This window comes from Felis catus, chromosome D4, assembly GCF_018350175.1.
Source record: "Felis catus isolate Fca126 chromosome D4, F.catus_Fca126_mat1.0, whole genome shotgun sequence".
Classification (NCBI taxonomy): Eukaryota; Metazoa; Chordata; class Mammalia; order Carnivora; family Felidae; genus Felis; species Felis catus.
In genome coordinates this window covers 4,031,076-4,056,340 of record NC_058380.1, presented here as the reverse complement: position 1 = coordinate 4,056,340, position 25,265 = coordinate 4,031,076, and the positions used below count along the sequence as shown (strand labels likewise).

The window sequence follows — 25,265 nt, the reverse complement described above, 5'->3', positions numbered from 1 at the left end:
TCTGTGCCGACAGCTCGGAGCCTGGATCCTGCTTCGGATTATGTGTCTCCCTCTCTCTCTGCCCCTCCCCTGCTCGCACTTTCTCTCTCTCTCAAAAATAAATAAACATTAAAACAATTTAAAAAAAAGAATGGGTGAAGAGGTGGCGAAAAATGTCCAGATTGTGGGGGTGTTTGTTTGCTTATGGCTATTTCCTTTGTTTCTTGTGTTTGTTACGGATTTCTGTTTTTACTTCAGTTTGCCTGGAGTGTGATGTTTGCCCTTGTTTACCTTCTCGAGTGTTCCACGGCTCTCTGTATTCTCCATTAGACGGTCGATTTGTCTGCATTATTGTCACTTGGAAAAAGTGACTCATTATGTTATTTTGGTCTTCCAAAATTTATTTTTTGTCCCCTTACTCCGTTACGAACTGAGTGGCTCAGCTCTCTGTCAGTATGCCTTCTGTGTATCTTTCCTTGTAGGGCTGGTTTTAGCTTTTAGGAAGAGTGGAGCTAGTGTATTGGGGGGTGGATGTTCATAACTGTCAGGCACGGGCACCGTTGTGTCTCAGCTCCGGACTGTGCCCTTGTCACTGGGAAGCGTCCTCCCTTTGTCTTTCTCGACGCCATTTTCCTGAACCCTCCCCTCGTTAGACTGTGACCTGCTTTCTTTCCCTTCTGCATTCGCTGCTGTACCTCTGCTCACCCTTCCACCTTCAAAGATCTTGACTCTATTCAGGTATATTTCTAGCACACAGCACACTGCTTGGTTTTGCTTTGTGACCCAATCGTAGAGTGTCTTTTTCTTTATATGTTAATTTAACGCATTTACGTCTGCTTGTTTGACATCCTTTTATTTCTATTTCATATTATGCATTCTGTTTTTAATAGCATTTAAATCTTGGAAGCCTCGATGTAAAGGCTTCCTTCGATAACTCGTTAAAGTTATAATTAAATCCCAAGCCCTTAATCCTCCATTTCTTTGGATAAAATCCACTGACTCCTTGTCATAAGCAATGACAAATGTATTATATTTCCTTCCCTTCCCCACCGCCAACAAGCCATTTTAATCTTATTTTTTTTCCCTAATATTTCCTCTTGTATTTTTAAAAATGTATTTCTCAGGGCACCTGGGTGGCTCTGTTGGTTAAGCGTCTGACTTCAGCTCAGGTCATGATCTCTCAGTTCTTGAGTTCGAGCCCCGTGATGGGCTCTGTGCGACGGCTCTGAGCCTGGAGGCTGCTTCGGATTCCGTGTCTCCCTCTCTCTCTAACCCTCCCCTGCTTGCACTCTGTCTCTGTCTCTCTCTCAGATATAAATAAACGTTAAAAAACTGAAAAAAAAAATAAAAACATATTTCTCTTTTAACTCATCCATCAGTTTTAGTGATCTGTCCTGATCTCTGGCTCTGTAATGAGGAAGCCACCATGCCGACAGTACCTATCAAACTTTATCTACCCTCCTCTCTCTGTTACTGTTATGTAGCTGTTACTGCATTGTCACTCTTGTCCTGCATTCTGTTCAGTATCCACAGTCCTAGCTTTGTTTTCCTCTTCGCCCAACAGTTAGGTAGGCGGTGCTCACAGCCTGCCCTCTGCTCTGGCTTCCCATCCATCTGTCCACGGTCTCAAGTGTCTCCTACAGAGGTGTCCCAGATCATTGTGTATTAAAAAAAATACCTCTGGCCTTTGAACTGAACAAGAGCCTGCTTGAGTTCAAATGGCCTTGGCTCTGTTCTCTGCCCTTGAGGACTACGCGGACTTCACTGAACTGTCTTCCAGTGTTAGCCAGCTGCTGTTGGAGTCCAGCTGAAAGCTTCTCGGGTCCGAAAACACAGTCGTCTTGTAGGATGTGTCTCAGCGTTGATTGTTCCGTGCTGGTTGCTCCTAAGACACTAAGGGAGCGTATGTCTTTGTGAGTTGAGGAAAGTGTTCTACGATTATATGTTAAAATATTTATTCCATCTCGGGGCGCCTGGGTGGCTCAGTCGGTTTAGCATCTGACTCTTGGTTTTTGCCAGGTAATGATCTCACGGTTCATGAGGTCGAGCCCCAAATCGGGCTCCGTTCTGACAGCGCGGAGCATGCTTGGGATTCTCGGTCTCCTTCTCTCTCTGTCCCTCCCCCACTCATGCTGTCTCTGTCTCTCTCAAAATAAATAAATAAACTTAAAAAAAAAGTTCCGGGGTACCTGGGCGGGGGGGGCTCAGTCAGTTAAGCGTCCGACTTCGGCTCGGGTCATGATCTCGCAGCTCGTGAGTTCAAGCCCCGCATCGGGCTCTGTGCTGACAGCTCAGAGCCTGGAGTCTCCTTCGGATTCTGTGTCTCCTTCTCTCTCTGTCCCTCCCCTGCTTGCACTCTGTCTCTCTCTGTCTCTCAAAAATAAATTAAACTTGAAAAAATTTTTAAAAATAATTGTTGCATCCTATTATTTAAGCTCTCTGCCCTAGGGACGGTGTGGGTATGTTGGGTTCCCACTGTCGGTCTTGCCCATCTCAGACTTTCTCTCCAGTTCCTTAGCTCTCACCTCATTTCCTTCCGTCCTGTACTTCCCGCCCATCTGATGCAGCACTGATGTTCCTTGTATTTCTTCCAAGGTGGCTTCATTCCGGGAGAACTGCGCCTTTCTTGAGCTCTGCTGGCCCCTGGTTTACTCCTACCAGCCTCCTTGTCCTTCCTGGAAACCTTGTATCTTCTCTTTCCCATTTGCGTTACCAGGGCAATTTCTTCATTGCTGTGTTGACTTCATGGCGGTACGTTCCTTCACAGTTCATCAGCTCTGTATCAATATTGTTTGGGGGCGGGGGGGGGGGGAGAATGTTCTTTGTCTGAAACTTGATTTTTCTGTTGTGTTCTTCCTTTCATTTCATGTAGTTTAACTGATTAGATCCCATATCCCCATTTCATTATATATGTTTAAAAGAGATGAGTTCTTCCTGGAGAAGTCACTGCGAAGTATTTCCCAGAGGAAGGGGGACGGGCTGTTCCTCGTTTGCAGGGCCTCCTTTGACGACGCGGGTTCGGGTGCGCCATGGGGTTATTTTGGTCTTCGTTTGCCCCACCAGCAGAGATTGTAGCTCGGAATCCTTACTCTCGGAACCCATCCTTCCTCACCAACACACAGCTCCCAGCAAACATGGTGTGTTTTTCTGCCTTTCCAGCTTCGTAAGCGCTTGCACAAATTACGATACGGCAAAGCACACCTGCCACCCGATTTTCATGATTGCCAACGAAGCGATCCAGGAGCATCACTGACTCTGAGACGGCTTCTCCACCGGGTTTTCTGGTACCTTCCCTCCCACGTCTCCAAATGCCCTGTTCGACCACCGCTGGCTCTGGGCAGTGCCCCATTCTGTCTCACAGCTTAGGGTTTTGAATCTCTCCAGAGTCACCAGAGAGGTGGTTTCTGCTTCCCATCTTCCTCGCTGCTGTCGGATCTCGCAGAAGCCACGAGAGAAACAAAGATTTTTTGTGCCGTCGTGTGAAAACCAGATACGGTGGGGTCCGGACTAAGTTTAGAATAACTCGTTTGGGGTATCCCTTATCAGGTTACATCTTAGCACTCCCCAGACAACTTGAAGACCTGCGGTAAACCTGTTCTTTGATATGCTTTTATCAGAGCTGCTGTTTCTCCGAAGAAATGGATTTGCAAATGCATCGTAGGCACTGAGGGCTTCCAACCACACTCCTTCGCTCCACAGCTCCTCTTGGAAGAACCGCCCTACCTGCTGGAGCCATAAATACCCGGCGGGAAGATTTCATCAAGAAATTACACACGTGGGTGAATAAGAGCAAATAAAAATTTTTTTTCCTAAAAAACGCCCACTCATAATAAGTAGCAGGTGTATGCGTGGCTATCGTCATATCCGGAGATGCAACTAAACAGACACGCGGGAGTTGTCAATACTTTAAATAACGAGGACGGCTGTCCGGCCTCAAAGCTTATTTTAAACTCGTTCGGGACAGCATCATTGTATCCACGGCACAGGAAACCCCGCGCGGGGTAGCGCTCACCAGGTAAACGTAGCCGACTTCTGTCCACGATGGTGACAGGTGCACGAGGTCCGTGATGGTAACAGGGGCGTGATTGCAGCCTTCTCCAAGTCGTGCCGTAGTGTCCCACAGTGTCCTTCTCCCTGGGGTGCGGCCCCCAGGCCGGCATTTAAGACCTCGCAGCCACTTTGTGCAGACGCTTTCACTGCCTGTCTCTCACCAGCCTTCGTCTCAGACTTCCCCGAGTGGATTGAAAGAGGGCTCCCCAGGGCACCTGGCCTCCTCAGTGTCGGGAGACCGAGCAAGTCTTGACTTAACGCCTCAGTGCTTTCCAGTTACTCTTGTCTGCCTGTCACACCGAGTGGAGGGAAATCCCTGGAGAAAACACAGCAGGGACATTCATCCTAATCATGGTCGCTGAGACTGTTTTTTCCCTAATCAGAATCAAAGTCGACCTTCATTAGCCGCCTTGGTCTTGCTTTTGACACCAATTGTGTCTCTATCTAAGGATGAATAATTCATATCAAATATCAGGTGGGTTTTCTTTCCTAAAAATAGTTCCCGGCGTCAAAAACAACAACCACCACAACCCATTTTCTTTCTTAGATTCCAGATCAGCAGGCTTTCTCCTCCCCCCCCCCCACCTTTTCTTCTTTCAAAATAGTTCAAGTATTTCAGGCAGATCAGAACATTTGTCGGAAACGTTTTCAAGTATGTTTCTCCCCACAGTGTCAGGACTTTAGGGTGTTTGCATGAATGGAACCCTGGCGGCTGGAGACAACCCTGCCTGCAGCCCATTCTGGACTGGAAGCTTTGTGAACATGTACTGGGGGTGGCAGATTACTTTTGACCGATTTCTATCATGTCTGATTTTTTTCCTCCTTGTGCCCGCTCACGCCCTTATGTGCTTTGGAGAACAAACACATCTTTAGAATTGACATAGGTTCGAGCACGTTTTGAGAAACCATGTTATCTCAAAGTACTGAACCTGTGCCATCCAGTGGGGTGGCCAGGAGCCCATACAGCTGACATGTGAAATGCAGCTAGTCCAAATCGAGATGGTTGTGGGTGAAAGAAAGAAAGAAAGAAAGAAAGAAAGAAAGAAAGAAAGAAAGAAAGAAAATGAAGTCTCTTACTAGTAACTAGCTTACGTCGGCTGCATGTTGAAATAATATTTCCTTCTATGGGGTTAGATAAAATATATTATTAAAATTAATTTTACTTTGGTTTTTTTTTTTCTGTAATGTGGCTACTGGAAACTTCAAAATTTCATAAGTGGCTCACACTGCTTACAAGAAGCATTATATTTCTTTGGGACAGTACTGATCTAGACACTAGCCCAGGCGGATTTCTGAGTTCTGGGTGACGTGTGGGGTCTAGAAAGGTGGGAGAGAGAGGGGGAAGGTGGGAGAGAGAGGGGGAGGGTGGGAGGGACGGCTCCTGTTCAAAGAAAGGCAGCCTTAGTCCTTCTTCCTGTGCAGTCACTGGCTGTGCAACCTTGGCCAAGTGACCCAGCCTTTCTAGTTGGCAGGGCTGTGAAAATGGGTACCATGATGCCTCTTTCAAACATCGTGAGGGTTAAGTCAGGTGATAAATAGAGCATCTGGCATAGAGTAAGCCCTCACAAATTTGGCTAAACGAAAGGACTTTTAAAGCACATTTCTTATTTAAACAGTTCTGCCAGCACCATTCATGAAGCATCTGCTCATATGGAGCACAAAAAAAGACGCCTGTGGTGTCCCGGGTGGAGAGCACCGCATCGCAAACAGGCGATCCGACACGCCTCCGGCAGGAAGGCAGGTGCACCTGGCGGCCGCTCCACACCACGTACCCCCTCCCGCACAAGAGGTAGAACCCGTCAGCCCAGAGCTGCCTGCCAGCCAGCAGAGTTTCCCGTCACCCCCCAGTGACTGCGGACTGGCAATTCGAAGTTTTGTACGGCCCCGGTACTTTCCGCCCAGACTCCGCCGTCCCCTGGCCTGGGCATGAAGCCTTCGTGCTGGGCTTTCTCACGTTCTTATTTGTTCGGGCGAACATCCTAGCAGTTTGCACACTTTGAGGCGTTTCACTTCACGTACCGAGGCAGCGATTTCCAACAGTGCGACAGGGCCATCGTGGAGAGCGATCTGAGAAGGTCGGGAAAGACGCTGAGTCAGGGCCAGGCTTCAGGGAAGGTGCCCAGCGCCCCCAGACCTCAGCGAGGCAAGGGTGTCTTGATCTCTCAGGTCACCACGAGTGTTCTGGAGGGGCTGTGTCCTTTCTGGTACCTACATGGGACGCGAGACCTCCCACTTAAAACTCCCACCTTCTGGACTTTGTGACAGCCACGGTATTCACGAAAACGCCTGCTCTCAGAAAACTTTCTAACCAGTGATGCTGTGAATGCGTCCTTAACCCACAGAACTTCTCTCTAGTGAGTTGTTGGTCAAATCGCCCAAGAAGGAAGAAGCAGACAGAAGCGGACGTTAATACGTTAATAAGACTTTCTATTGCTGTACGTGTTCCTGAATATATGTATCTGGCTGTTCTCACGTATTTGTGTTTTTAAATTTACTACGATGTATTTACTACGAGGAAGTACATGGAACTGTGCTTGCCCCGATGAGCCCTGGTGTTCACATCCTTGTGTTGTCCCCTCCAAATGAACTTGACCGTATGCCTGGCTTTGGCCAATGGGACGCTAGCAAGCAAGGCAAAGAGGCTTTCCATCTTTCTATATTGCATTAGTCTTTTGGGGACACCGTCTCGTGGAGCCCCGAGTCTCACGTCAAGAGCTGCAGCTGTGTTGCTGAGAAAACCACGTACAGGGAAGGGTGTCCGGGCGGCCCCAGCCGGGTGCAGAGGCCGACCTGCATGTCCCATCCCCAGCAGCTCCCAGCGCCCAGCCCAGAGAGCTGACTCAGGGGGAGTGCCGTCACTGACTGCACTCGTTCAACGGCAACGCTGCTGGCCGTACGAGATGGAGAATCGAGACAGTACCACTTACAAACACTGCTGCAAGATGCAAGAAGATAAAGTTACTCATCAAAACACATGGGGTAAGGGCGGGCTGAATGAATCACCGAGGAAGTCCACAGAAAGACCAGGGGCGGGACAAATGACAAAGCCCCCGGTAAGGCCGGCTTCCAGAGAAATGCTCGGCATGGCGTCCTGAGCAGTGACAGGTGCACTCAGCTTCGGGGACCGGAACCGAATGAGGAGACACGAGAGCCAGGAGATCCACGGCGTCCAGAAGGAAAAACACAACGGACCGCTGCTCCGCGCGTGGATACCAGGCAGGGAGAGTCGGAGGCCGGGCCAGCCTATTTCCCGCAGGCCTCCCTGGGTGGTGCCGAGTGCAAACGTCCTTTTACCTTCCTTAGACTGTGAGTGATGGAAACGCAATCAGAAAGTTGCGCAGAACCAAGATACTCTATCGCCGCCTACGTACCTGCACAGCCGGGACCCAGGTCCGGAAGGACCACTCTGCCAGTCCCCGAGGACCTCCCCCACTCCTGTCGCTGCCCCTGAAGATAACAATTATCCTGACTTTGATGGAAATCACTTTCTCACTTTCCTGTTACAACTGGACGCTGTGGAGTGCTGTTGCCGGGCTTGATTTTTATCTTAATAAAAGCATGCAGCGCGTACGCCTCGGTAAACGCCTTGTTGTATTTAGCTGTGGATCATTCCTTCTCCTTCCTGTCTAGTTATGCACCTTACAAAGACATCTCTCTCTTCGAGGTACTTTTAGTTTCAGTTTGGGGCTGTGGCAAATACCGCAAGAATGCGTATCGTCAAGCCGACCTATTCTATTGGTGCACGTGTCCGTGCAATGCTGGCGGGAACGTACTTAGGGGTGAACTGGCCGGCTCCCACGTGATCGGTGTCCTCGGCTTTAATACACGATGCCCAGGCTGTCTTCCAAAGTGGCCGGCTGGCGGAAGGCCCTCGGGCAGCTCCGGGAGGGTCTGTCCCTTCCCGTCTCCGGTCTCTCCGGCTTTCCGTTTCAGCCACTGTGTGCGTGGCAATTCTTGTTTTCTTTGATTAAGCACCTGTTCATCGGTTTCTTGTCCCTTTGAAATCCGCGGCTCAGTTTTTGGCCTGATCATCATCTTCTTCATTAATCTGTAGGAGTCCCTTCTGTACACTGGGGAAGGGCCCTTGGTAAGGTCGACGCTCTGCAAATCCCTCCTCTTTGCTTCTGTCTCATCACTTTCCTCCCTGCCAGCGTCTTCGGGTGACCAGAGGACCTTGCAAATACTCCAGGACGATTTATCAAGTCTTTCTCTTTGCAGGTAGCGCTGTTTGCATCTTGTTTAATTAGTCCTTCTCTGTCCCATGTTCAAGAACACATCCTTTCCCGGTTTTGTCTAAGAGCTCTGTGTTCTTGCTTTCTTTTTCAGACCTCCAGGGAGTGTGCACGGGGTGAGGTGGCCCCTGATTTCTCATTAGCTCCTCGTGGGTCTCTGGTGACCCAGCCGCACTTACGGAAAAGACTTTCCTTTCACTGAGGCCAGGGTTTCCTTAGCTCGCGTTCCGTTCACACCTCGACCTCAGGGACCACTTTCGGGTGTGCGGAATGTGCACGCTGCCCCTCAGCTGCCCTCTGCGATGTCGGAAAGCGTTCTCCCTCCCCCTCTCTGGGAAAAAACCCGCCAAGCTGCGCTCCCCTGTGGGGCCTTCGTCGTCACTTGGATCTGACTGAGCAAGTCTCGGTCGTACTGTGAGGTCTCTGATGGCCTGGGACCCATGTCTTCATTTTGTATTCAGCTTGTCTCTTGGGCTCAGCGGAAGTTGTGTTCCAGATGGCCTGGTTCACCACTACCAGAGGCAGACATTTGGTGGCTCGATTTTGAATACATGAGGTTTACCTTCGGATCTGGCGGGAGAAAGGGGGGGGCACAGGCCAGGCGAGCGTGAGGCATCTCGATGGGTCACATGCTCGCTACGGGGTCAGGGGTGTGTTCGCTCAGGGGGTGGTGTGCGTATCCCCACCGGGTTGAGGGGAAAGGGGACAGGCCACGACTGGGGGCGGGGGCCATGCCCAGCACAGAGAGGGGGTGTTCCGTGAGGTGGCAGGCACTCCAAGGTTTAAGCTCAGGTGACGCGAGCTGCAAATAACACTCAGATGAACTCAAAACAGCTTCGAGGACAAGGAAGTGTGCCTTCTCACATATGGCAAGTTCAGGAGTCAGGGTGGTTCCAGAGTTAACTCCTCTCCTGATAGCATCAAGATCGCGGGCTCTGTCTGTCTTCCCCTGCATGTTGGCCTCCCAGCAAGCTCACCCCCCGGCCCAGGCACCACGGCGGGCAAGGCAGTGGTCAGGCTGCCCCCTCCTCTCCGTGTCTCTCGTCAGCAAGGACCCCCTTCCCCAGAGGCTCCCGGAGGACACCCCTCGCGTCTCTTCTGTCAGACTGGCCTGGACTGCCCATCCCGATGCAACCGCCGGGAAAGCTGGATAAGACTCATCCTGTGGGTCCGGGCCGTGCCTACCACGTCCCGCAGACAGCCGCTGGGCTTCTGGGAAGTGGGGGGTGGGGAGGCACAAGAAGGTTTGAGTGCAGCCTGGTGGGACAGGAGAGGAGAGAGAGACCCACGGGCCCGGCGGCGTGGGTGTGTTTGGACTCAGGGAACCACTCACCCCTGAGCATGATGTAGCTCTGCTTTGTCAGCACCTGGGGGCAGATCTTCGGGACCTGCGTTGAACTCGTTCTCCGGACTCGCGCTGGCTGGAGCGACGGGAGTCCCACCCACACACTCTCCCCCCGGGGGTCAGCTTGGTCTCCGTTCTCTCCCTTCAACTGGGCAACCACTGTGCCCGGGCCCGGTGACCTGCTTGCGATGTCCGTTTGCACGGGCTTTCACATCTTCACGTCCCAGGACCTTCTGTAGAGCGCGGTATTCCAGGGTGCAGGTCAGGCCCCTGCAAACTTACCCTGTAAAGGGCCGGGTGGAAAGTAAGTCGGGCTCGGAGGCCAGATGCTCTGCGTTTCAACTACTCAGCCCTGCGGCGACAGCATGGAAACGGTCACAGACAAATGGGAAGGGACGAGCGTGGTTCTCATAAAACTTTATTTGCGACGGCAGGCAGAGTGCTGGATTTGGCCCACAGGATCGTAGCTCACCGGTGCCCGGTCTAAACCGATCAGTAGTGCTGTTTCCCACGGGAGAAAGAAGTCGGGGGAAATTGTGCGGACTCGTTCTTTTGTCTCAGTTCACCGTGTGATTTAAGCACTTGCTGATGACATTTTTAGAGCTAATGTCATTTATTTATTTTTCGATATTTATTTATTTTTGAGAAAGAGAAAGAGAGCGAGCCAACATGTTAGGGGCGGGGGTGGGGGGGGACACAAAATCCAAAGCAGGCTCCAGGTTCTGAGCTGTCAGCACAGAGGCCGACATGAGGCCTGAACCCACGAACCGTGAGATCATGACCTGAGCAACCATCAGATCGTGACCTAAGCTGAAGTCGGACGCCCAACCGACTGAGCCACCCAGGAGTCCCACGATGACATTTTTGATTGCCGTTTATTTAGCAAGCGTGATGGGTTCCATTTTAATCTCTTTCTAGTTGGCCAACAAAGGGGAAAGGCTGCCTCGAATCCTTTTCCCGACCATATAAAACGTCTGCTCTTTGGGTCTGGTTTGCCGCCTATGCAACCGTACCGGAAGTTTCTAATGGAATGACACCGTGGGTGGCTCAGACCCCAGTAATTCTTTCTGTTCCTATTTGTACCATCTCTGAAAGAGTGTGGACCTTCCGGTTTGTCAGCCACTAGCTTCAGATCTGCCCGGCCTTGCGGTTTTCACCATCACCGAGAGGCAGAGCCCCTACACAGCCGTGAGGTGGGCTCAGGATGCCGATGGAGTGTCACCAAAATAGAACAAAGAGCCTGCCGGCACCGTGTGTGGTGGGGAATTCTATTATGTTCGAGCCAGAAGCACCGTGATGCTCGTGTGGCATCGACATTTCAACCAAAGCCGGGTGATTTTGCTCAAGAGAAACGCCCTCAGCTGCTGGGTCAAGAAAGGGAAGGGACCAGGCTCGTGCGGGGAATTTCCTGAGTGGTGAGATTAGGGGGAAGAAAACTCACGTTCAAGTCTCTGTTTGAGCCCCACGTCCTAAGTCGCTGAATTTTCTCTGAGCCTCCCTTTTCTGTAAAATGTGGACGGGAGGCATTGATGGCAAACCTGGCCCCGGCTGTCCCTCCCTCCACTGCACCTGTGCCCTTTCCAGTGCGCGCTTCAGCTCTGCCACTGAGAGGTCGAGCCGTGAGCCGGAGACCCTGTGACTCGCTCTGGCTTATCCAACGCAGCGGTGGCAGCGACAGGGAGCCCGTTTGGAAGCTGGGCCCCTGGAGGCTGGTGCATACGCTCTCTCCTGCTTGTTTGTTGTTGCCTCAGAGCAAGTCCGGGCTGGCCCGCAAGGAGGGGAACTGGGGCGTCCAGCTGGCAGCTCGCAGGGCCCCGCGAGCGTGCTGCCCAGTGGCCCACGGCTCTCTAGAGGCGCGGACGACAGCACGGCCCAAACCGCCATAACCGCCCCGGCCACCCCCAGCCTTCCATGCTGACCAGCCGAACCGTGAGCTCAACGGACGCTGTTTGGAGACAGTCAAGTTTGGGTTGGTTTGGTCCACAAGAGCTGGCTTATTCTTGTTCTGTCTCGTAGACGCTGTGAAGGTTTCCCAGAACGCTTTGTGCATCGTGAATATGAGCTGTCTCTCCAGCCCTGTAACTTGCCATCGGCGCTGAGATGGAGCAGAAGACGCTAATCAGTATGAACGGCCCCTTTGCTCCCCTCCGCTCTCTGCTCCAACACACGGAAGAGCTTGCTTTTTCTTTTTGAAATACTTTGGGCAACCTGTGGCCTCCCTCCTGTACCCCACCGGTACAGACACCGAGGAGGCAGGGGTTGGGGGGGAAAGGAGGGAGATGAGTGAATGGGTAACACAAAGGCATCAAAATGGCTCTGCAGAAGTCAAGGGGAGAGTGGTGGGGTAATGGAGCGTTGCCTTTAGAGTGGGCGGTTGGGGGAGGAGGTCACGATGAGATGAGAGCCAGTGGATGGAACACGCCGGGTGGATGGCATGTCTCACCAAAAGCTTGGAGCTGCTAAGCGCCTCGAGGTCCCGCCCTTCCATAATGAATTGGTGGGACAGGCAGTGTCATTTGCTCACTATTTAATCTTACTGGCAGGGAGAGCACCTGAGCCCAACATCACCAGATTACGTATTTGGAAACGAAGAGCTTTAGGTGTGTGTCCGTGACCTCTTGCTGTGCATCACGTCACCCCAAAACTTAGTGGCTTAACATACAAATGGTCGTTTATGACCTCTCATGGTGTCTGTGGGTCAGGAATTTGGGAGCTGCGTGGCTGGCTGGGTCCGGCTCTTTTGCCATTGCAGGCGGGTATTGGCTGGGATGGTAGTCATCTGAAGGCCCAAGCGGGGCTGGAGGCTCCACTTCTGAAGTGGCGGGGGTGGGGGGCGTGCCCAGCTCCTTCCCCGTGGGCCTCTCCATGTGGCCGATTGAGTGTCCTCATGACCCAGTGGCCAGCCTCCCCCAAGCAAGAGATTCAAGAGACCAAGTAGGAGGCTACAGTGCCTTTCGGGGGTGGCCGTGGGAGCCGTGGACCATTACACGCCAACCTTGATGTAGCGCAGGGGGAGAGGGCCACAGGAGGAGCGGGTCTTGGACGCTGGCTACCAGAGTGCAGTTGCACTTTCCTAAAAAGCAAATGACGTTGGTGACTGCTGCTGGCCAGTGAGTTCGAGTCAGGCCATTCATGTCCCATGCAAGTTCCTCTCCCTGGAGGAGGAGTGTCTGGCTCCTCATCCATAAGCGGGCTCTCGCTTCCCCTGGTGTGACATGAGAGTCGGGTCCAGAGCCTGACAAGTGCCCCCTTTCTTTCCCTCCTTGTAGCCATCTCATATCTGCTCGGTGGCACTCATGGGAGCAGTGGATGAAAAGGGGACTTTGATTACTATAGACCTTGCGTGACATCCTCAGAGTAGGTCCACACTGGAGAAAACTTGGCTCAGGGTGACCCCACCTCCAGGGCAGAGGCAGACACTGGCGCCCAGCTGCCCTCCACTCCCGGTGTTTGTGGTTTAAAAGTTAGTGCCCCCCCCCCAGAGGGAGTGCCTCTGTTAGTTCATCTTTGACGAGCCCCACAATCAGTTCATTGAGTTCTCTGCGCTCGGCCCCAGTCGTGTACTGATGAGCCGTCCAGACAGGTGCATGGATGAAGTACATGACCGTGGTCAGCCGTCTGAAAATGCGCTCGGGACCCCAGTCCACAGAGATGCAGGTGCGGGGGCAGCTAGCTCGGATTTTTGTCGAGTTTCAAATATGCTTACAGGTTACACGTCAGTTATGTAATTTGGTCTAAATTATTTTCATTCTTCCGAAAATCAGCTTTATGTTTCAGAAGCAGGTCTTCTGTGTTCTACAAACGGGGGGAAGTTCAGGGTAACACAATGAGTTGATGCATCCCTGGCATGAGTTGGTCACTGGCTACGTTTCTCTACAGCAATTCATCGGTAGGGCTCCCCACGTGGGAGGTTGTTTTTCAGACGGCTCGGCTGGGTCCCTGTAAGTGAGATGTGGGAATGTGTCCTTTTCTCCCAGTCGACAACACCAGGCTGGGCCAATTTCAGTGAAGTGACACCCTTGGGTGGACAACGGGGCCTTACGGGGGCCAGCTGCCCTCTGCCAAGCCCCCTCCCTTGGCCTCAACAGCTCTCCTCCCGACGGCCTCGTGAAACTGCAGCAGGGGACGGATGAGGTGACGTTGGCACTGTGGGTTCATAACGAGTCGGTTGCGGTGGACGTGGCCTCCAACACAAATTCAGATTAGGCACTCCGGAACCATCTTTCTCATGCCTTACTGTTCACAGCAAATATATTCATGCATCTAAGGATAAGCTATCTGATCCGGGGGCCGTGCCTTCTTAATTTATTTAATTATACAGCTGAACTCATTGTCCGAAGTGGGTGCGATTATGTGAAAGTTGTCACGGAGTGACTCCCTTTGCTCACAGTGTTGGGTAACAAGCACTTCCGTGCCGTGGGTGTGGGGTCCGCAGGCTCATTACATCTTCTCCTTACATATTATTTCACTTGGAAGCTAGCTGCCTCTCATGGAATGTTTTGGACGTGGGAGTGTTTGCTCCGTGTGGCATTTTGCCAGGGCCGCTGTGACAAAGCACCACGGAGCGGATGGCTTAAACGTCCAGAGCACATTCTCTCGCGCCTCTGGAGGCTGGAGGTCTGAGACTGAGGGGTTGGTGGGGCTGGTTTCTTCTGAGGGTCCGAAGGATCTGTGCCAGCCTCCCCCGCCGACCACGCACGGCCGGCTTCTCCCGGGGTCCTCCTGTGCCCGCCTGTGTGTTGGCATCTCCTCTCCTTAAAGGACACCAGTATCGTTGGATTAGAGCCCATTTTGATGACCTCATTTTCTTTCAGATACCTCTTTGAACGCCCTATCTGCAAATACAGTTGCGTTCTGAAATTCCTGGAATTAAGGCTTCCACGTGTAAATTTTTGGAGGACACAGGGGCGCCTGAGAGGCTCAGTCGGTTAAGCATTCAACTCTCGGTTTCACCTCAGGTCATGATCTAACAGTCCGTGAGTTCGAGCCCCTGTGCTAACAGTGCGGAGCCCGCTCGGGCTTCTCTTTCTCCCTCTCTCTCTGCCCCTCCCCTGCTCATGCTCTCTCTCCCTCACTCTCTTTCAAAATAAATAGATAAACTTAACAAAATGTTATAAAAAAAATTTGGGGGGGAGGGCACAATAGAGCCCATTCCCCTCTGCTTAGTGCAGTTCAGCGCTGTTTCGCTAACAATTTAGAGAATAACTTCCAGGGTATTGTCTTTACACAGAGAGTAAGACTATTGCCCCTGCGTGATTTGGCGTCTGATGGGCCCTGTAAACTGGGGTGTCCTAGAGCGAGGAAGAGATAGACTCATGTAGATCGCGGAAATATGAACATAGGGAGACCCTGGAGGTCAGTGCTTGTTGAACCTTAACAGCCATGAGAATCACCAGAAAACTTGTTAAAGCCCAGATGTCCGGGCTCACCCTCCAGAATGTCTGCTTCGGGGGGTGTGGGAGGGGCCTGAGAATTTTAATGTCTCGCTGGTTCTCAGCCGTTGCGTGCTGGTGCGCTGGCTTGAGCGGCGTTGGGACAGTCCATCCGGGGGGCCCCCAGGGCGCCCCACGGCGGAGTGGTCAGGTGAGGGGGCCTTACGCAGGGGAAAGCAAATGGACTTTCTCCCCCCTTGGGGTATTGACTCTATAGTCATAAATCTTGTGAGTGATGGCAGGCAGGAAAGACGAAATGAGACGGGTCTCATTCCCGGGAGATGTGCGTCACTGAGCGGGTTTCAGGCATGTCCCTTTGGAAACTTAAATGGTACCTGCGGCTCGGCCGGGACTCTGAACCACTTATGAATGAATGTCATTGAGTCCTGGTGGAGAGTAAGCTCCGCTGTCATTTCTCAGGGTCCTTGACCTGCGCCGGGACATTTGTGGGTTCCCTACCCGTGCTGGGAGGGGCACGGGTAAACCCCACTCGGTTCTTCCCCCCCGAGGTTCACCTAGCACATTTGCATGAGGGTAAGATTTTGGAAAAATCTCATCCCCCCTGGACCCAGGTGTTATCTCCAAGAGCAGCCAATAGCACTGACGGAAGTATCAGAGTTTTCTGTTGTCCTTGAGGGCTCGTCAGGACAAGTGGTTAATGGCCTTTCTGCCCAACTTGGCCAGGGCACGGTCCGTCAAGCCGTAAAGCAAGGGGCGTTGTCCCTGCCGGTGACAGAGCTGGTGCCTGTGTAAAGCATCAACCGCTGTCGAGCACAGTGGGGTGGTGGGGTGCTCACTCGTCTGTAGGGTCTGTGCCGATGCACCACGCTGGGCGGATGCACCCCTGGGACTTTGAGGCCTGACTGGAGCCCTCTTCACTTACACGTCCCCCTGGCAGGCTGGGTCCTGGGGCGCTAGGGGATGTGAGTGGCACATCCCACTCAACGTGGGAGCCGGGGAAACGGAACCAGCATCTAGACCCCACGAGTCACGAACTCCCCAGCCCTCCAGCCTCTCCATATGGCGGGAGGGGGACACCGAGGTTCTGGGCGCCTGCAGCACGGTCTGCAGCCCTGTCCTCTGCCCTGAGCGTGTCACCAGGGCGAGGAGATGACCCCCTCCCACGTGTGACCGAGCAGTGAGGCTGCAGGCGCCCGGGCCTCCCCGCCTCGTCCCCCCAAGGCATCCCGTGGAGACCCTGCTATGAGAAGGCCCCACTCACGGAGGTGCCCCAGCCACTTGCCCTGGGCTCTGTCTACTTCAAGGACGACACCTGCTGACTCCAGGAGGAAGGACATGTGAGCTGGACGTCGCGTCCGTCCAGCCTCCTTTCCCTAGAATGCGCGTGGTGTCCAACACGTGTGGGGGGACGCCGTTTACTCAGGACAGATGCTGTGGCCCAGCGTCCCGGCCCTGGGACCCTCCTGTGGCCCGCGAGGGAGCTCCGGGCAGGTGTCTGCCCAACCGTGGGCCTTCCTGATTCTACGTGCCTGGCGTCACGATCTTTGCGAGCATTGGGACGACTGCAGGGCCCATGAGAGCCCCCACCCGAGTCCCTGAGGCCCGAGACCGTGCGTTTCCAGGCAGCTCCCAGAGGGGGCAGAGGCCACTGGCCGAGTCCCTTGCCTCCCCCCGACCCGGGTGGGGGTGAGCCAGCAGCCTCTCCGGTCCTTGGGCTGCGGGCTCGTTAGAAGGCACGCGGAAAAGGCTCTGAGACCATCAGCAGCTATTGGTTGCCTCACTCATAATACAGAGGGTGAGTGTCCCTAATCCAGATGCAGAGAGTTCCGTAGATGTGGTGACCCGATTCCTGCGCCGATGTTACGGTTAAACCGTGCGTGAACTGGAATCTGCCTGATTCTCAGTCGTCCGAGATCTGAGGGACCTTGCTCTGTGCACCGGCCACGCACTGCCGTGCGTCACCTCCCCGGGTCTTCGTGGGACGTGGTCGAGGTGGGGGCGGGCCTCCGGGGCGCTCAGGGAAGGGGCTCGGAGACGGGACGTGCAGGTGGTGCTGGGTTGGTGCGTCTATGCCGCGGGTCCCGTCCCCGGCAGAGGGCGCCGACATGCGTTCTGTCCCGGTGGCGCAGGGCTGGCGGCGGCTGCGACCAGGCCACGTGCTAAAGGCCTCTGTCCTCACACGGCCTCGCGTTCGGCAGCAGCCTAGTCCCCGCTAGGTGGGAGAGGACACTCCCATGCCCCGTGGGCGCCCAACACACCCTCACACACGTGCCCACGCCCACAGCTCACACTCGTACATGCCACACGCACTAGGAGTTCTACACAGTGCCGGTGACGACACACTCTTGTCCCTAAACTCTTCCGGGTGCGAATCCCAGCCAACGGCATCCCCAGACCGCCGATGACAAGTACGTAAGCTGCAGATGGGCGCACGGCCGTCCCCCACGCGTTCACAGGCTCCGTGCCAGTTCCGAGAAACTTCAAGAGCACGTTCTCAACGGTCCCGGCGCTTCAGGCTCCCCGCAGGCCCAGCCGGCGTCCCCAGCGCTCACGCGCTCTGGTCTCCAGGTGGCCACGGCAGGTGGGAAGCGCCCCAGGATGCAGGGTGACGGGAGGGGCGGGGCAGGAGCGAGTCCCTCAGCGTGACCGGCTCCCGCCTGCACTTGGGTCTGGCACCCTAAACAGGGCCACGCGTCGGACGTGTCGGGTGCAGCGTTTTGTCCTGTGCTGCACAGTGGGCTCCACGCGGACCCCCCGCGCGGCTGCAGGCGCCCAGCTGAGCCGCCTCGGGAACCGCCTGATGCCCGCGGGGCTCCACCCTGCGAGCACTCCCCTCTATACTGCTCTGCACAAATCAGGGTCTCTTCAGGGGGCTCTGTTATGATAGCACCCACCTCCTCCACCCTCACCTTGTGCAGGTCCAGCCCTCGGGCCTGTGTCTTGATCCCCGAAGGCACACGTGGGCTCCCATCGTGGCCCCGGTGGCAATCAGTGGGGTGTACCCAATATTCCCACGGCTCAGTCTTTCCGGCTCTGGGAGGGAGGGCTTACTTCCCGGCCCTTGTTATCGGCCGATACACCCTGGGCAGAGGGGATGACGCGAGTTGGTTCACGGCGATGGTTTAACTGTCTCCCGAGTCCCTCCAGAGCTGTCTCTCCTCCGGTGGCGATGTGGGTCCCCTCCTCCCTCGGTCCTCCCTGTGTCCCCTCCCTCAGTCCCCCTCATGTCTCCCTGATAGCCGGGAGCATCCACGGTGCAGGTCCCAGTCTGAGGCAGAAGACCAGTGTCCCAACTCCAGGACAGCCAGGCACAGAGCAAATTCTCCCTTCCTTTGCCTTTTCTTGTCCTTTCTTTTCTCTTCTCTTCTTTTCTTGGTTCTTTTTCAGGCATTCAACTGATTAGATGCAGCCCACCCACACTGGGGAGGACAATCTGCTTTACTGAGCCCACTAATTTAAATGCTAATCTCCTGAAACACCCTCACGGAGACACCTGGAATCACATTTAATCTGGGCGCCCTGTGGGTGGTCAAGTTGACACATAAAATGAACCGTCACCAGGATTTGTCTTTCCTTCCATAGCTTCGTCTTGGGGTGCCTGGGGTCTCTCTCATTGTTCTTGGCGGGTGGGGGGGGGCACTCAGAAGCATTCTCGACTCCATGGGGCTGCTGAGCAAAGCGGAGGATGGTCTCTGGGCACGCCTGAGGGTCTCTCTCGGGGGACAAGCCCTATGAGGGCGAGGAGGTGTGTCTGCTGCTTGGCAGCCAGTAGGGTGTGAAGGTCACTCCTCATCCCGGAAAACGTGCTCCAGGCTCCCCGGAGGGAAATGGAGGCTGGCAGGCGGGGGCTGGCCCCCACAGGACTGATGGTCCGGCCACAGGCTGGTCCCTTCCTGTCCCACAGGGCCACCAGCCACCACAACCCCACGGTCCTCCTCCTTGGACAGGTCGAGTTCTTCCCCCGCTATCTTTCCGGTCTATGACACGCGGACGGTGGTATGGCCCCCCTCGTTCGTCTTCGAGGGGCAAACTCTCTTTGGTGATTATTTTTTACGTCGACAAGCTCTTCTCTTACGGATGAAAGCTTTGACCGCGGATACTCTCGTCCGAAAGCGGGCTTCTCGGTCGGAAGTCAGAGTTCGCACGTGGCTCTTTCCTCTCTGCTCAATTCCTTCCGCAATAACCGTCTTCCTCGAGAGCCTGCCTGACACGAGGGGAAGGGACAGGAGGAGGCGGGAAAGGAAGGCACCTCTGTTCGTACCGGAAGGTGGTCTTCCCGCGGGAGGCTGGGGCTGGGGATGCTGCTGCCACACGGGACAGGGAGGGCTGTCCAACGTGCAGCCAGCCCCCCGCCCCCCTCTGTCCCCTTACGTACTTTGTGTTTCTATTAAGGGCAAATCCTGTACACAGTTAGGGAAAGTTAAATCGGAGTGATAAGCTCGCCTCCCCGGAGCGGTCGGGAGCAACCGCCTTGTACACTCCGGACAGGTCTTCCCGTCTCTGCTCGTCAGAACCGACAGCACTTTGCAAAGGATTTCTGCACCGCCCCCCACCCCCGTGTTTAGACCGTCGCCCCATTACTTTCTCTCCTGATCGTGCTTTTAACGATCAGAGCGTGCCTTCCTCAGAGTCTCCTGTTCTTATCGGGTGGATGGTTCGACCCTCCCTCGGTTCTTAGGAGGCCGGCACCCTGCTGCTCTCACTCAGAGGCTTTCAGTTCATTAGGTTTAGAAGGAAAGGGGCTTTTCGATCCTTCGGCAACGCCACCCCCTTTCCTCAGCTGTCACTGTTGGCTTGGGAATCAGAAAAATAATCAAAACGCTTTATTTTGAAATCTGAAAACACTACTCTCTGTCAATCATCTCAAACTCTGGCTTGGGGTCCGCGGAGAAAAAGAAACAGTGTCGCAGAGACAGGAACGCGGTGGCTGGACTAGACGCGCAGGGACCGGAGGACCGCTAGGGAGCCGGCCAGCCCTGCACCACGTGCTCTGGACGAGGCACCCCCTCAGGGAGTCCTGGGACGTTGCTGTTGGCTGCAGGGGAGGGGGGCGGTGCGTGCGTGCCCCCAAAGGACAACCGGATTCCTGCATGAGCATGGGGCGCACTCCTGGGACAGGGAGGCCCTGGCAGTGAACCTGAGACTGCCTGGCCTTTGGGAGGGGAAGTGAATCACATCTCCACGGTCCCCAAATTTCCAGCTGGAGGTCGGGTGAACCTGGGAACATAAACCGCCTCCCTCCTTAAGCAGATTCACTTACAAAATGAATGAAGGCTCTCCTGGTGGAGAAAAACGTCCTGGAGCCTCCAAGTACCAGTTAATACGGTGTGCATTATCTACTGAATGCATATTAATGATGCATTCATGCATATTAATATGCATTCAACAGAAGTGGTACTAGGAGGTTATGTTTGCACCAACCAAAGAATACAGACACTCAGTCTTTTGAATTTGCTCCGGTGAAAGCCTCCTGGGATCTACTAGCTTTTGGGGTTTTATTCCCCTCCTGCACTGATTGAACTGGTCGCTCATGGGGGCTGGGTTTGGGTGGTTGCTTGCGTTCTTTAGACAATATTAGCTGTTTCACGGGGAAGATGCCCTTGAAAGCCCCAGCCCCTCTCCCCGGTGAGCAGGAGTCCGGACACAGGCACCATCCACAGAGGAATGCACAGATATATCATGGTACGGTGCCCCCCGCAGGGTAAACACTGGGTGCGGCCAGGACGGGGTGAGCTCCAAGTGCTTGGCGACATAGATGGGAACCTTGCACACGAACCTGAGCCCGAGCAGTTAGGCAGCAAGTACAAGCCGGGTGACTCTACTCATGCGCAGTCGAGGGAAACTGAGCACTGTTAGGAGTTGGGGTCGGGGTGACGCAGGTGCGGTCATGTAGCCAGGTGGGGGCGACCTTCTATGTCTGCTGCTGGTGTCCGCTCTCGTCCGGGGGCCGAAGACGTGGGACGAGCACGTGGTGAGACCCAACCAGCCCCGCACTTAGGAACCGTGCTACATTGGTGCGCGTTGAGTCTTAGAGTTAAGAATAAGAGGAGTGAGGGTGGGCTCTGTCGGGTGAGCAGATCAGAAGACCCCACCCCCCACCCCGGGGGGTCTGTAGCAGGTAGAGGCCTTCTCCCTCCGCCCAGATGCCACCTTCTTCCCCCCAGTCATGCTCTGGGCTGTGTATCCTTTCTGCACGTGCAAGTGACAAGCTTGGGGACAGGCGGGGATGGCCGGCGCAGACTGAGGTGGTATCCCTGAGTGCCCCCAATGTGGGCTCATGGCTTTGAGGTCACCAACAAAGGGGGAGAGAAAAAGAATATCTCTGTTGTTGTTGTTTCCAACAGTATGACTCTGTTGGAAGGATCCTGTCCGGACAGGATTGTCCAGAACAACAACCACTCTCGAGCGCATCTTGTCGCTTGAAGTGGAAAATCCAGGGTTCTCCTAGAATGTATGTAACGGGGGCGCCTGGGGGGCTCAGTCAGTTGAGCATCTGACTTCAGGTCATGATCTCATGGGTCATGGATTCAAGCCCCGCGTCGGGCTCTGCGCCGACAGCTGGGAGCCTGGAGCCCGCTTGGGATTCTGTGTCTCTCTCTCTCTCTCTCTCTCTGCCCCTCCCCTGCTCCCACTCTGTCTTTTTCTCTCTCTCTCAAAAATAACTAAACATTTGAAATAATTAGAATGTATGCAACAAGACAAAGGGAACAGCGTGTAAGGAGGCAGAGGTGTGAGGGGCGGCCCTGGTCCCACGGCTCTAGGAGGAGAGACCCCGGAGGGAAAGACAGCTGCGAGCCTCCCAGAGCCCGGGAAACAGGCTTCCAGCCGCAAACGTTTTGGGGGTTATATTCCCGGATTTGCTATTATTACCCGTGGTAAGGGGTAGTGACAGTGGTAGCAGCAGTGGTTTAGTTCAGGCAAAAGTGATCCTCTGAATCTCCCTCTCAGAAACCCTTAAAAAAAGAACCATCCTCCCCCGACAGAAGAGGACAAACCAATTCAAAACTCTCACTTCCTCATTCCTGTGCCGAATCGCAAGTGCCCTTAAGGAAAGAAAAAGACCACTGAGACACCCAGACCTATTTTAAGAACAGCAGGTATTTCTACGTGGGTGCTCTGACTTATTTGTAGGTCAGACATGGGATCGCAGGCTCGCAAAGCCCTCCCCACCTGGCGCTCTCTCTGCACGGTGGCTGAGAAAAAGCAGCCACAGGTCTAGGCAGAGAAGGCCGTTTTGTCCTCCTTGTGATGAAATGCCAAGAATTGACTAATTTATAGCATCTATGTTGATGTTATACGCAGAGGCCAAGATTGGAGCTTAGCCCGGTCTTTTCTGGAAACGATTCCTTTGAAATCAGGAGGTCCACTTAAGGAAAATAAATGTTTTACGTGTTCCCTAGTGATATGAATCACCACTGCTCTGTATGGCTTTCTTTGCCGAGACTTCATTGGAAGCCGCGGACGGGAGTTCCGTTCCCATCCAGAGTGTGATGGTGTGTGAGTCCCCTCCGAGAACCGTGGGATTTCACAGACATTCAAACCCGGGGATTCCCCACGAGAAGTCATTGCAGTTTTGGAGGTTGAATTGACCGTCTGGGTCATCTGGTCCATCGGCTGTACGGGGACCAGGTCACCTGGCCCAGGAGCCACGGGGCAAGACCCCTCTAGAAGTGAGGTCGCCGGGGGGGAGTCCCAGGGCTTTGCACCAGGGTTGACAACTGCTTTGATTGTTGCCGCCCCCCACATTCGCACGCTGCGTTTCCACAAACGTGTTTGCACCTGGCAACATTTACCAAAGCTAAAGAGAGTTGAGAACCACTGACCTCCGGGAGGTCTTTCTTTTACAACTGAGAAAACGGGGGAACATGCCAATCAGGGGGTCCCAAACAGACAGGTGAGGGGAGCGTTCATAGCCGTCAAACATCGGAGCCAAACGCTTTGAATAAGTGGTAATCGAATTCAACCCCGTGGAAAAGCTCATACGGCAGAGTAAAGTCTTCGGGTGGGTTATCACGAATGTTCTCAAGGGGGATGGAGGATATAAACTATCCATAAAGCAGGAAAGGCTTTAATAATAGAAAATAGAAAAATAACCAGAGGACTTTGAACTTTGTCAAACAACCATTAGCAGTCAAGAGGCTCCATGCGAAAACAGACGCGACAAGAGAGTGAATTCGCGAACGGATCAGGCGCTCACAAGGACAAAGAAACGAAAATGGAAGACAAAAGTGGCCCCCCGGGGGAGAGCTCCCATCTCGGCTCCTATTTGCTGAGATTCCTGGAGACGAGAAAGAGTCTCGGGGGATATAGCCAATTAGGGAAGAGAAGAGCATTGTGAGAATGTTCTCCGTTCTCTGCAGGGCTGGCCTCGCAGCCATAGAGGTGAATGCGAAGACTCACGCCGGTAACCTAAAATTTTAGTTTTTCTTTGCCGGGAATGGCATGAAATCACAAGCACGCCACAACAGGTCAGGAAGGACTGTGAAGGCACGTGTTCGACTTTGGAAGCGTTGAGCACGCTGTCGCCCAGCTGTCTAACAAGGGTCGCACATCTCACGTCGCACGGGGTCCTGTAGGCGAGGAACGCCTGGCAAATTCCTAGCAGCAGGCATTTTAACATCCTTGCTTTGGAATTTCAAAGGTAAAGAGGGCTTGCTGAGGTTTCCAGAGAGAGAGAGACAAGAGTCCGTTTACAAGAAATGGACGTGTTGGCCGAGCGGGGTAAGCATCCTGTCACTGACCGTGGTCAGGAGCGCTGAGCACTCTGGGTGTGGGTGCGGGGGGGCCTGCAGGGCTTGGGTGTGGGCGGCTGGTTGTGAAATCCTCCCCCCGCCCCCGGGGCGTCTCCTTACAGAACCGGCGGGGCAGGGCCGGCTCTGGAGCCAGGCCAGGCTCCTGGGACGTGCGTGCAAGACCGTCCGTCCGGTAGGGCTGCTGGTCGTGTGCCCAGCCTGGGGACACGCTGGGACATAGCATCCCACTGCTCCAGTGCCTGGATGCCACGGCTCAGCAGGAACCGGGAGGATGGAGGGGTACAGCGTGCCGGGCTGTGACGGACGCAGCTGGGACTGGAGGACACTCGGGCTGCCCTGGGACACCAGGTTTCCCCGTGTTAGAGGAAGGCCAGGACAGCTCTGGGTGCCCCGGATTCGCACGCGGGGGGACAGCACCTACGCACACACACGTATTCAGACATACATCTGTAGATACACAGGCACAGACAGACACAAACACACACAGACAGGCAGACACACACAGCAATGGGAACTTTCCTCTGGTTCGTCAACTACAGAAGTACGCAACTTGCTTTGGCCAACATGAGGAGTTGGTGAAGGACCCAGGGAGTCCGGACGCTGCTGTCGGCTTCTCCCCTGGATGCCCTCGCACAGACACTGAGGAGCAAAGCCGGCCTCGCCATCCAGAAGGAGGGGCACGCGCAACGGAGTCGGGGCACCCAGTCACGGAGTCGGGGCACCCAGTGGGCAGGGGAGAGCTGGCTGGCTGCTAGGTGCCCGCGCACGGTGCTCATGCGGCACCTGCTCCCTGCATGTGTCCAGGGAGGGGACAGAACACGACTCCCACCCTCGTAGGATGTACAGCCTGACGTCCACCACACATGCACCTCAGCTCGGATGGCACATCACCGTCCAGGACCTGCGGAGCCGAGGGAATGTCAAGGACTGGACAGCAGCAGTGGAAGGCGGGGAGGCTCTGGTGGGCTGGCTTCTCGGGCTGGGGGAGCACAGCCAGGGAGGGAGCCAGGGCGGGCAGATGGGGCGTCTTCACTGGGCGGGCATGCAGGATGGCTCCACGCCAAAGACCCCAGGGACACATGGGGTGACGGGACCGTGAACGGGTTTCTACACTGCAGGAATTCTGTGCAATTTGAGTATGCTTTCTGGATCTTCAGTAGGGGACTATGATCTACAGAGGTCTCCGTGAGTACGCAGCCACGGGACATTGGCTTGTCCGCTGAGCAGAACCGGTCTGGAAATACCGACGTGAGCAAGCGGCCGAGGCAGGGATGTTCTAGCAGGTGCAGGTGACAGCTGGGAGACAGGATGGGAGTGTCCCGCTGCTAAGGCACACAGAGCTGATCCCCCCTGCCAGGTCAATGGAGGCGGAGCGGGAAACCACCACTGGCAGAGGTGAGTCCCTCACCCGCCTGCTCACAGCTCTCGGACTCTTGGACTCCTGGAGAAACCCAAGTGTAGGGAGTGCCCCTAGACTTTCAGTCAGGAGGAAAGGAAAAGTGACCTCGTAAGG

At 54.5% G+C, this 25,265-nt stretch overlaps 1 protein-coding gene across 7 annotated transcripts in view; it reads left to right on the top strand.

The window, feature by feature from the left end:
- The window catches only part of AUH (AU RNA binding methylglutaconyl-CoA hydratase), a 362,269-nt gene that overhangs the window by 324,557 nt on the left and 12,447 nt on the right, over window positions 1–25,265 (top strand). The window contains exon 11 of one of the 7 annotated variants that reach the window (XM_045043300.1): window positions 3,139–3,360. The exons of the other annotated variants lie outside the window; for them this stretch is intronic. Coding sequence (XP_044899235.1) covers window positions 3,139–3,345 — 207 coding nt within the window. The 3' untranslated portion in view covers window positions 3,346–3,360. Of the gene's footprint in view, window positions 1–3,138; window positions 3,361–25,265 lie in introns of those variants that run through there. 7 annotated transcript variants of the gene reach the window in all.